Source organism: Zalophus californianus, chromosome X, assembly GCF_009762305.2.
Source record: "Zalophus californianus isolate mZalCal1 chromosome X, mZalCal1.pri.v2, whole genome shotgun sequence".
Classification (NCBI taxonomy): domain Eukaryota; kingdom Metazoa; phylum Chordata; class Mammalia; order Carnivora; family Otariidae; genus Zalophus; species Zalophus californianus.
Genome location: NC_045612.1, coordinates 104,530,647 through 104,544,177, shown reverse-complemented (window position 1 = coordinate 104,544,177; position 13,531 = coordinate 104,530,647). Strand labels below are relative to the sequence as shown.

At 36.9% G+C, this 13,531-nt stretch overlaps 1 protein-coding gene across 1 annotated transcript in view; it reads left to right on the top strand.

Annotated features, from left to right (window-relative positions):
• Positions 1-13,531, top strand: part of IL1RAPL1 (interleukin 1 receptor accessory protein like 1) — a 1,385,574-nt gene that overhangs the window by 807,300 nt on the left and 564,743 nt on the right. Inside the window, exon 5 of the mRNA XM_027608280.1 lies at positions 7,102-7,255. Within this exon, the coding sequence (XP_027464081.1) occupies positions 7,102-7,255 (154 nt within the window). The remainder of the gene's footprint in view (positions 1-7,101; positions 7,256-13,531) is intronic.

Genomic DNA, 13,531 nt, shown 5'->3' with positions numbered 1-13,531 from the left:
TATGTTTAAAATCTTTTATAATTTTCATCTTTAAAGTCATAGTCCATCCCTTCATGATATTTACCCTTATTTTTATACATATATAAGCTTTTCTTTCTTTAAAATTTTGGGAGGCACTTTCTTCTAACAAACTAAAATACGCCCAAACTCTAGTGTGTGGCACTGATCTATTCACCAACCTGATCATATTTAATCGTATTCTTTTTTTTACCTTTTTATTTTCCTTTTTATTTTCTTTTTTCTTTCGCTTTCTTTTCCCCTGGTTTCGGGTCTCTTCTGATTTGTTTAGTGTATATTTTTCTGGGGTCGTTCTTACCCTGTTACCATTTTGTTCTCTCATTCATCTATTCTCCTCTGGACCAAATGACAAGACGGAAAAAAATCACCTCAAGAAAAGAAAAGTGGCAGTACTGACTGACAGGGACCTAATCAATATGGACATTAGTAAGATGTCAGAACTAGAGTTCAGAATGATGATTTTAACCATACTAGCTGGACTTGAAAAAAACATGGAAGATATTAGAGAAACCCATTCTGGAGAAATAAAAGAACTAAAATCTAACTAAGTGAAAATCAAAAAGGCTATTAATGAGGTACAATAAAAAATGGAGGCTCTAATTGCTAGGATAAATGAGGCAGAAGAGAGAATTAGTGATATAGAAGACCAAATGATGAAAAATAAAGAAGCTGAGAAAAAGAGAGATAAACAACTACTGGATGACGAGGGCAGAATTCGAGAGAAAAGTGATACCATAAGATGAAACAATATTAGAATAATTGGGATCCCAGAAGAAGAAGAAAGAGAGGGGCGGAAGGTATATTGGAGCAAATTATAGCAGAGAACTTCCCTAATTTGGGGAAGGAAACAGGCATCAAAATCCAGGAGGCACAGAAAATCGCCCTCAAAATCAATAAAAATAGGACAACACCCTGACATCTAATAGTAAAACTTACGAGTCTCAGAGACAAAGAGAAAATTCTGAAAGCAGCTCGGGAGAAGAAATATGTAACCTCCAATGGTGGAAACATAAGACTGGCAACAGACCTATCCACAGAGATGTGGCAGACCAGAAAGGACTGGCATGATATCTTCAGAGCACTAAACAAGAAAAATATGCAGCCAAGAATACTATATCCAGCTAGGCTGTCATTGAAAATAGAAGGAGAGATAAAAAGCTTCCAGGACAAACAAAAAATAAGGAATTTCCAAACACAAAACCAGCCCTCCAAGAAATATTGAAAGGGGTCCTCTAAGCAAAGAGAGAGCCTAAAAGTAACATAGACTAGAAAGGAACAGAGACAATATACAGTAACAGTCACCTTACATGTAATACAGTGGCACTAAATTCATATCTTTCAATAGTTACCCTGAATGCAAATGGGCTAAATGGCCCAATCAAAAGACACAGGGTATCAGATTGGATAAAAAAACAAGACCCATCGATATGCTGCCTGCAAGAGACTCATTTTAGACTTAAAGACACCTCCAGGTTGAAAGTGAGGGGGTAGAAAACCATTTACCATGCTAATGGACACTGAAAGAAAGCTGGGGTGGCAATCCTTATATCAGACAAATTAGATTTTAAACCAAAGACTATAATAAGAGATGAGGAAGGACATTATATCATACTTAAAGGGTCTATCCAACAAGAAGATCTAACAATTGTAAATATCTATGCCCCTAACATGGGAACAGCCAATTATATAAGCCAATTAATAACAAAAGCAAAGAAACACGTTGACAACAGTACAATAGTAGGGAACTTGAACACCCCCCTCACTGAAATGGAGATATCATCTAAGCAAAAGATCAACAAGGAAATAAAGACTTTAAATGACACACTGGACCAAATGTACTTCACAGATATATTTAGAACATTCCATCCCAAAGCAACAGAATACACATTCTTCTCTAGTGCCCATGGAACATTCTCCAGAATAGATCACATCCTAGGTCACAAATCAGGTCTCAACTGGTACCAAAAGATTGGGATCATTCCCTGCATATTTTCAGGCCACAATGCTTTGAAACTAGAACTCAAACACAAGAGGAAAGTCGGCAAGAACTTAAATACATGGAGGCTAAAGAACATCCTACTAAAGAATGAATGGGTCAACCAGGAAATTAAAGAAGAATTTAAAAAATCAATGGAAACAAATGAAAATGAAAACACAACTGTTCAAAATCGTTCGGATACAGCAAAGGTGGTCTGAAAGGAAAGTATATAGCAATACAAGCCTTTCTCAAGAAGCAAGAAAGGTCTCAAATAAACAGCCTAACCCTACACCTAAAGGAGCTGGAGAAAGAACAGTAAATAAAGCCTAAACCCAGCAGGAGAAGAGAAATAGTAAAGATCAGAGCAGAAATCAATGAACTAGAAACCAAAAGTACAGTAGAACAGATCAACGAAACTAGGAGCTGGTTCTTTGAAAGAATTAACAAGATTGATAAACCCCTGGCCAGACTGATCAAAAAGAAAAGAGAAATGACCCAAATCCACAAAATCATGAATGAAAGAGGAGAGATCACAACCAACACCAAAGAAATACAAACAATGATAAGAACATATTATGAGCAACTCTATGCCAGCAAATTAGATAATCTGGAAGAAATGGGTGCATTCCTAGAGATGTATAAACTACCAAAACTGAACCAGGAAGAAATAGAAAACCTGAACAGACCCATAACCACTAAGGAAATTGAAGCAGTCACCGAAAATCTCCCAACAAACAAGAGGTTAGGGCCAGATGGCTTCCCAGGGGAATTCTACCAAACGTTTAAAGAAGAATTAATACTATTCTTCTGAAACTGTTCCAAAAAATAGAAATGAAAGGAAAACTTCCAAAATCATTTTATGAGGACAGCATTACCTCGATCCCAAAACCAGACCAAGACCCCATCAAAAAGGAGAACTAGAGACCAATATCCTTGAATAACATGGATGCAAAAATTCTCACCAAAATACTAGCCAATAGGATCCGACAGTACATTAAAAGGATTATGCACCACGACCAAGTGGGATTTATACCTGGGCTGCAAGTTTGGTTCAACATCTGCAAATCAATCAGTGTGATACAATACATTAATAAAAGAAAGAACAAGAACCATATGATCCTCTCAATAGATGCAGAAAAAGGATTTGACAAAGTACAGCATCGTTTCTTGGTCAAAATGCTTCAGAATGTAGGGATAGAGGGTACATACCTCAGTATCATAAACACCATCTATGAAAAACCCACAGCGAATATCATTCTCAATGGGGAAAAACAGAGCTTTCCCCCTAAAGTCAGGAACATGGCAGGGATGCCCATTATCACCACAGGTAGTCAACATAGTCCTAGCCACAGCAATCAGACAACAAAAAGAAATAAAAAGCATCCGAATCGGCAAAGAAGAAGTCAAACTCTCATTCTTTGTAGATGATATGATGCTTTATGTGGAAAACACAAAAGACTGCACCCCAAAACTGCTAGAACTCATACAGGAATTCAGTCAAGTGGCAGGATATAAATCAATGCACAGAAATCAGTGGCATTCCTATAACCCAACAACAAGACAGAAGAAAGAGAAATTAAGGAGTCGATCCCATTTACAATTGCACCCCAAACGATAAGATACCTAGGAATAAATCTAACCAAAGAGGCAAAGAATCTGTACTCAGAAAACTATAAAATACTCATGAAAGATATTGAGGAACACACAAAGAAATGGAAAAACATTACATGCTCATGGATTGGAAGAACAAATATTGTGAAGATGTCAATGCTACCTAGAGCAATCTACACATTTAATGCAATCCCTATCAAAATATCATCAACTTTTTTCAAAGAAATGGAACAAATAATCTGAAAATTTGTTTGGAACCAGAAAAGACCCTGAATAGCCAGAGGAATGTTGAAAAAGAAAAGCAAAGCTGGTGACATCACAATTCCGGACTTCAAGCTCTATTACAGAGCTGTAATCATCAAGACAATATGGTACTGGCACAAAAACAGACACATAGATCAATGGAACAGAATAGAGAGCCCAGAAATGGACCCTCAACTCTATGGTCAACTAATCTTCAACAAAGCAGGAAAGAATGTCCAGTGGAAAAAAGACAGTCTCTTCAACAAATGGTGTTGGGAAAATTGGACAGCCACATGCAGAAGAATGAAACTGGACCATTTCCTTACACCACACACAAAAATAGACTCCAAATGGATGAAAGACCTAAATGTGAGACAGGAGTCCATCAAAATCCTAAAGGAGAACACAGGCAGCTACCTCTTGGACCTCAGCCGCAGCAACTTCTTCCTAGAAACATCGCCAAGGGCAAGGGAAGCAAGGGCGAAAATGAACTATTGGGACTTCATCAAGATAAAAAGCTTTTGCACAGCAAAAGAAACAGTCAACCAAACCAAAAGACAACCGACAGAATGGGAGAAGATATTTGCAAATGACATATCAGATAAAGGGCTAGTATTCAAAATCTATAAAGAACTTATCAAACTCAACACCCAAAGAACAAATAATCCAATCAAGAAATGGGCAGAAGACATGAACAGACATTTTTCCAAAGAAGACATCCAAATGGCCAACAGAGACATGAAAAAGTGCTCAACATCGCTCGGCATCAGGGAAATCCAAATCAAAACCTCAATGAGATACCACCTCACACCAGTCAGAATGCCTACAATTAACAAGTCAGGAAACGACAGATGTTGGCAGGGATGCGGAGAAAGGGGAACCCTCTTACACTGTTGGTGGGAATGCAAGCTGGTGCAGCCACTCTGGAAAACAGTATGGAGGTTCCTCAAAAAGTTGAAAATAGAGCGACCCTACGACCCAGCAACTGCACTGCTGGGTATTTACCCCAAGGGTACAAATGTAATGATCTGAATGGATATGTGCACCCTGATGTTGATAACAGCAATATCCACAATAGCCAAACTATGGAAAGAGCCAGGATGTCCATTGACAGATGAATGGATAAAGAAGATGTGGTATACACACACACACACACACACACACACACACACACACACACACACACACACACACACACACACAATGGAATATTATGCAGCCATCAAAAGGAATGAGATCTTGCCGTTTGCAACGATGTGGGCGGAACTGGAGTGTATTATGCTGAGCTAAATAAGTCAATCAGAGAAAGACATGTATCATATGACCTCACTGATATGAGGAATTCTTAATCTCAGGAACAAACGAGGGTTGCTGGAGTGGTGGGGGTTGGGAGAGATGGGGAGGCTGGATGATAGACATTGGGGAGGTTACGTGCTATAGTGAGCGCTGTGAATTTTGTAAGACTGTTGAGTCACAGTTCTGTACCTCTGAAACAAATAATATATGTTTAAAAAAAAGATAGTAGGAAGGGAAAATTGAAGGGGGGAAATCAGAGGGTGAGACGAACCATGAGAGACTGTGGACTCTGAGAAACAAACTGAGGGTTCTAGAGGGGTGGGGGTGGGGGGATGGGTTAGCCTGGTGATGGGTGTTAAAAAGGGCACGTATTGAATGGAGTACTGAGTGTTATATGCAAACAATGAATCATGGAACATTACATCAAAAACTAATGATGTAATGTATGGTGATTAACATAATATAATAAAATTAAAAAAAAGAAAAGACTATCTCTAGTAGAGTGATGGGAGTAGATGCAGTATGTATGGAACTTGAAAGTCTTGCAACAATCCAAATTATTTTTCCATAGTCAAGACGGTATATATTCAGTGTTCAGTATATTACTTTTGCAATTATGACAGTTTATGCAACTAATATGAGGATATGAGATGTATTTTTTGGTCTGAAATAACTGGATACCTGTCTCCCATGTACATGAAGGCATTGAACCACATAATCAAAATAATAGTCCGGAAAAATTTGATTTGCCAAAAAATATTTTTAGAAATAATACTACCTCTGAACAGTGTCAAAGGCCTTAAAACTATTTTGTCCTCATGGCATTGATTTCAAACCTGGCTAAAGGAAATAGACCTCTGTTTTGGCAGAAAGCCAGAACCAATGAGCCAACATCATTATAATCCAAAGCTTAATTTAGAGGCCATAGTTTGATAGACCCATAATTTGATAGACCCATCAACAATGAAAATAGGTATTTCTGGTCCTGTGAAGACTTTGTATATAAATGTTGGCCAGGGCGCCTGGGTGGCTCAGATGGTTACACGTCTGCCTTTGGCTCAGGTCATGATCCCAGGGTCTTGGGATCGAGTCTCGCATCAGGCTCCCTGCTCCTTGGGAGCCTGCTTCTCCCTCTGCTTCTTTCTTTCTCTCTCTCTCTCTCTCTGTCTCTCATGAATAAATAAATAAAATTTTTTAAAAAATGTTGGCCATTTCTTTCACAAACTGTAGAATGTACATGCTATAAAGAGATAGAATTTTTTCTAAATGTAGTATTAAAAGATTTAAAATATTGAAATAGAAGCATTTTCTGCTACAGAATTAATTTTCTACTTTACACTAAAATAATATATCATATTTTATGCTATCGGTATCAAGTATCAAGATGGTTAATTTCACAGTCATCAAATGTGGAGTATTTGCTTCTAATAATGATGTTAGGAGTAATCTTAACAAGTGTCCCTTTTTTATATCTTCTAAATCAGTATATATCTGATTTAGAGATACTAATCTTAGAAGTTAATAAACTGACTTTTGCTAGGGGTGCCTGGGTGGCTTAGTCAGCCAAGCATCTGACTCTTGATTTTGGCTCGGGTCATGATCTCTCAGTCCTGAAATTGAGCCCAGTGCAGAGCCTCATGTAAAGCCTCCTTAGGATTCTCTCTCCCACCTCCCTTTGCCCCTCCCCCACACATGCACCTGCCCGCGCTCACTCGCTCTCTCTCTCTCTCTCTAAGAGAAAAAAAAAGTGACTCTTGCTACAAAAAACTCTTTTCAAATTGAGGTACCTGATTTCCAGGAGATGTGGAGAAGGTATGAAAATTTTTAGAATTAATCCCAAACTCTTTAGCCCTTTAAAAGATAACTTTAGAAGCTTTTGGGTTAGTTATTTAAAATATTTTTCTCTGTTTCTCATTTATTATGCTTACTACAGAAATTCTGTGTTTTTCGTGCAGGAATGTAGGACAAAAACATGGAGGCCAAGTATTGTATTCAAAAGAGATACACTGCTTATAAGAGAAGTCAGAGAAGATGACATTGGAAATTACACCTGTGAATTAAAATATGGAGGCTTTGTTGTGAGAAGAACTACTGAATTAACTGTTACAGGTAATCATAGCCTTCAATATTTCATTTGCAAGTAACGAAACTACCATTTTAGGTTTACTTTTTGTGCTGCATATTGAGTTTTTCAAATCTATGCAGTGAAATAAGTACTTAACTAAATCCTGAGTGGATTCCTATAAGGTTAAATTTATTCTTCCTTGCTTTTAAATCATCTTGTGCTGAAATGCATTTGAAAGGTCAGAGAAAATATGCTTAGGGAATTATAAAAATGTTAGCTTTTGGAAAGTACTTGAAATAGTTTACATTTTCAGAAAATTATGCTTATATTTTGTAATGGTATCATTTTTGGAAACATTTTCTAAGGTGTTGAAATAGAATATTTGAAATCTACCTCTGTCTTCCGGTCTTGCTCCAAATTAGAAAAATTACTATTTTATTGATTTTTCACTCTATAAATCTGATATATATTTTCTCATGAACTTGATAATAACATAATTGCAGGGGTAATAATTGAATAATTGCATGAGATGCAGTGAATGGTGTCATTCCTGTCTCTGGTTGCTAAGGTAGAAGGGCATGAGAACAAGATTCAGAACTCTTTCTATAATCATGAATCTACAGCTCACTAGTCACATGACCTTATTGGAATCACCACAACCTTCACAATATCAGTTTCTTCATGTATAAAATGGCAATGATAAAATTTGCCTTGTATAGTTCATAGGAGTTTTGGAAGGATCTAATGAGGTATCGTAAGCTGAATGAGATCAGTTTGTATAATACAGAATTATATCCAAGTGTACATTTTGGTCGTTTTATGTCATGTAACATATTGTTTTCATACCTTTTTTTACTTTATAGTTTGCATCTCTAAAAGTGTTCTAAGAGGGGAAAAAGGTGGGGGAGAAACAAGGGCAGTATTAGGGAGTTAGTGACATTGTTCTCATCTTACTGAGATTCTTCTTGGTGACTTTTTGCACAATCATATTTATGAAATATATACAAATAAGTTGAAAAGGATATCATATACTTTAAAGAGATTTTCATTTGTTCACTGATTTACTTAATATAGTTTTCCTATATATGAGAAGTGTTTTGTGGTAGTCACCTTCATCTTATAATAATTGTCTTTTCTTTCAAACTTTGAAATTATGATATATTTAGATTTAAAAACTACAATTCAATTTCAAGAAATCCATTTGATGAATAGTAATTATTCTGATCTAAAGAAAATTTGGTTAAATAAATAAGGTACTCTTTGGTAATGCCTTTGATAAATATTAGACCCAGTAAATAATTGCCACTTGCAATATATCATATATTTAATTAGTAAACACGCATTCAGTCTTGCATTATGTACATATGGTATGCATGTGTGTGATTTATAAGTAGTTTGGTTTTCAGATTTGCTGTGTTTGATAGGTCTCTGTGTAGAAAATTACATTTAAAACTTTATCACTTTACCTCCCTGTCTTTTTCATGGAACAGTGAAAAATATAATTGTTTATACTTGGGTCTTCTTTACAATAAGTATTGAGGTTTTATTATTTATTTATTTTTTGCTTTCAATCTATATTGAAGTAGATTTTCCAAGAGTAGGTTTAGAGACAAAGGAATTTAAAAATATACTAAAAAAATCTATTCCATAAAGAATATAGAATATACTCCTAGTCTTTATTCTTTGGAGTATAGAGCTAATCCTTGCTAAGCACATTTCTTCCCTTTCTAGAAACATTAGAATACTAAACCACTATCTAGTAAGAGGTGATGCAAAAAATCTCACAGAGACTAGAAACTGGGTCCCAAATGGTAAAATGACTTAAATGAGGCTATTTTGTATAACCAGTAATAGAATTATTTTCTTTTAAATGCTACCCAGGGCAACTATATTTTCCTAACTTCATTTCTCCAAAAATATCTCCTTTTCTTTACTTGAAAAGAAGGAATAATTATTCTTTATTATCTAAGAGGAAGTAGGTGAAAGTTTTCATTCAACTGATTATCCTGAATACCTCTAATTTAAGCAGCCTTACCTGTGACATTGATTTGGGCATATAAGTTATAAAGCCAAGTTTCGTATATATATGAAATTTTGGGTGAATGGGAGAGATCCATGACTAATAATTTGAAATGATATGTATTAGAATACATTTTAGGTATTAATAAGTCTATTGGGAAGATCTCTTGTTTTGTAACCTTGCCTTAGTGTGACTCTAAATTTGGCCTGTGGCCAATTTAAACAACTCTTAGAACCCAAATTATATCTTACTAAATCCGCAAAGGTGGGAAGTTCTCTGGATGATAATTAACCAGTGTTTTGTATCTTGATTTTCTGCATATCGTGATCATATTGTATTTGATGTAAATATTATGGAAGGTATGATATCATTTCATTTTGTGGATCTGCGTTAGCTGATGACAAACATTTGAGGTGTGTTAGAACGTGTTTCTTTAAAATCAAGAATTCCATATGTGAAGAGAAAAGGAAATTTCTAGATAAATAAAGTGGCTAAATGTGCAGGCAATATTGTGAGCTTTTATGGGAGATCCTTCACTTATTAAAAGTGTGTCTATTTAAGTGAAGTAGTGGTTCAGGAAAACAGATTACAGTGCACCTGGGTGGCTCGGTTGCTTAAGTGTCTGACTTCCGGCTCAGGTCATGATCCTAGAGTCCTGGGATCCCTGCTAGGCGGGGAGTCTGCTTGTCCCTCTCCCTCTGCCTCTCTCTTTTCTCTCTCTGTCTCCCTTCCTCTCTTTCCGAAATAAAATCTTTTTTAAAAGTTAAACAAATAAATTAAAGGAAAACAGATCACAGTGAAAAAATAATAAACCTGCTCATCACTGTTGGTATACTTTCAACATTATTTTTTTTAATTTAAGATGTTTCGGCATCATCTGTCGCCTCCACCCTCTTCTCTAAGCCTCACCCACACAGAAGTTTTTACTGTTCTCCAAATATCCTCCCTCTGGGCCCTTACTCCTGGGGTGTTCCTTTGGAATGCTTTTCCTTGCACATTGTACAAGGCTGATTCTTACTCTTCCTTCAAGGCACAGCTAAAATGTTCCCTTTGTTTGGAGGCATGTAGTTCTTCATGCCTTTGTAGCACTTTTAGAATCCCGTTTGCGGCACCTACCATATTGCATTGTCGCTGTTGACACTCCTGTCCTTCCACGAGAATGTGAGCTACTTACAGTCAAAGGAATGTCTTCTTTTTAATAAGCATTTTATTTGACACCACTTTTACATTTACAGAACTTATAAAGACAGTAGAGAGAGATCCCATATACCCCACAACTAGTTTTCCCTGTTATTAACACCTAACATTAGTATGGCACATTTATTACCATTAATGAATCACTACCAATAAATTATCAACTACAGTCCATATTTTATTCGGATTTCCTTAGCTTTATGCCTAATAGTCCTTTTTTTATTGCAGGATCGTGTCCAGGATAGCGCATTACATTTAATTGTCATGTCTCTTTAGGCTCCTTTTGGTTGTGACTGTCTCTGACTTCTCTCATTTTTGATGATCTTGACAATTTCAAGGAGTACTGGCCATGTATTTTGTAGAATGTCCTTCGACTGTGATTTATTGGATATTTTTCTCCTGATTGGACTTAAGTTATATGTTTTTGGAAGATCACAGAGGTCAAATCACATATTAGCATTCTCTCAGGGTGACCTACCTCCACTGATGCTGACCTTTAATCCCCTGCGGGAGCGTTTGTCAGCTTTTGCTGCTGCAGCGTTAGTTGTTGCCCCTCTTTTCCACGCTTCGGTCTTCGGAAGGAAGTCATGATCTGCAGTTCACATTTAAGGAATGAGGAGTTATGCCCTCACCTCTCTGAAGGCTGAGTATCTACATAAATTATTTGGAATTTTTCTCTATCTCCACATTTATCTACTTATTCACTTATTTACCTATATTAATATGGACTCCTGGGTATTTATTTTATACTTTGGTTTGTAAACCAACATCACGTTATTTATTTTGTGGCTCAAATTGTTGCAGCTTTGGCCCTTAGGAGCTCTTTTAGTGGACTTCTTTGTCCCTCTGATATACCCCTACTGTGTGTGTGTGTGTGTGTGTGTGTGTGTGTGTGTGTGTGTATACACACTTCCTTATTCATGGGCCCTATAAGGTGTTCCAGGACTATCTTGTGTATTTCCTGCTCAAGTCATAGAATCAGCTATTTCTTCCAAAGAGCCCTTGTTGCTTTTATTAGAGAATGATGCTAGAAACTAAGATCTGGGCATCAGAGGTACTCATTGCTACTGGAGTATAGTTGCTTCTAAGACCTCTCAGTTGACAGAGCAAGGACATATGTGTGTACTACTCCAGGTATTTACACATCTATAAATGCTACTATATGTACCCATCTGTATCTATATTAAACTAAACATGAATTCATACTGGAGATATCTCTGACTCTACTCCATTACCATAAGGATCATTCTAGCCTCTTCCCCTTGCTTACCTATATAACCTCCCTAATAGTGAGAAACCTGCTTCCCACCATCTTTCATTCATTTACTTAATTGTTCACTTCCAGTACGGATGTATAATGAGATCAGAATTATTGGCCTGTACTCCTGTGAGAAGCAACTTTATCAAATAGAGCATAATGCTTATGTACAATTTATTTTGCCTTTAGTCTTACAGACTCTATTCATTTGCAGAGTTACTTAGGTCAGCTCCTCCCCCCCCCCCAACCACTTCACTGAAGCTGTGTCACACATTTGTGATAAAGTTTGGTTGTTTTATCACATTCTGCATTCCATCCTGAGATCTTCCATCCTCCTAAATGACGTCTTTACACATTTGCATACTTTAAAATTTGTGGGGGAAAAGAAATACTTTTCCCTCTACGCCTCTGAGTTTTTGGCTGAGACTCCTTGTAATAAAAGACAGATTAACAAGAGAAAAACAAGTAGAAATTTATTACCATGACTACCTAATACATACATGGAAGATACCCAGAGAAACTGAACACCTCCTTGAGATGGCCCACGCCACCCCCTTAAATACCATCTTCAGTTAAAAACAAAAGATTGGGTGGGGGGCTGTCATAGGAGGTTACCAGGAAAAGCATGGTTAACAAGGGTAAGTCTTAGTCCATGCCTTCCTTCTCCAATGACAGGAGTCTCTGGACATTTAGAGTCATCCTTCTCTTCTTGGTACAGAGAGACACCCTTACAAATGGATATTTCCCTTATAAGTGTAAATTTCCCATACAAAAACGTAACTCCTACTTTGTTTTCACAGCTTCTCTTATGTGTGCAGTTTCTCAAAATAATCCTTAGAACAAAGAGACATATTTTGTGGTGACATATCCTGGTACCATGCATTCCCACCTTTGAAACTTCCCGAAGAAGTTTCACAGTCCAGAAGCTGAGTTAGGAGGTTGCTCCATACCTTAACAAGCCAATCTTAGTCCTGAGAATAGGGTAGTTCAGTTTAAGAGTTGTGTCTTTTTTCCGGAGGTGGTGTTGCAGGTGAACTCCCAAAGTTAGGTCTATTTAGTGCGAGCAGTTAGGTATTTAATAAGAGGCATTTCCATGGAAACAAAAGAAAAACAAAGGTTAAAGATTAGACCATATTAGAAACCTAGTTTCTGAGTTTTGAGGGCAACAAATTGAGGTTTTTAGATGTTGGACTCAGAGGATCTTTTTGGTTTTTGTGGTTAAAAAAAAAAACAGCTGTAAAAATTTACCATTTAACCATATTTAAGTGTACATTTTAGTGGAATTAAGTGCATTCACATTTTTGTGTAACCATCACCACCATCTATCTCTAGAACTTCATCTTTCCGAACTGAAACTCTTTACCCATTAAACAGTAAGTCTCCATTCCTTCCTTCCCCCAGCCCCTGGCAACCATCACTGTATCTTCTGTAAGTATGAATCTGACCATTCTAGGTACCTCAAATAAGTGGCATTATTTGTCCTTGTTTATATGACTTATTTCCCTTGGCATAATTTATGCCTTCAGGGTTCACCAGTGATAGCCCATTTCTTTCTATCACTCAGTAGTTTTTCACTGTATGGCCGTACTGTGGTTTGTCCATTCATCTATTGTTGATGTAAAAGTTGGGTATTCCTCCTTTCTGATGACTGAGTAATATTCCATTGTATATATGGACCACATCTTCTTTATCCATTCATCTGTTGAAGGGCATCTTGGCTCTTTCCACAGTTTGGCTATAGCGGACATTGCTGCTATGACCACTGGGGTGCATGTGCCCCTTCTTTTCACTACATCTGTGACTTTGGGGTAAATACCCAGGAGTGCAATTGCTGAGTCATAGGGTAGC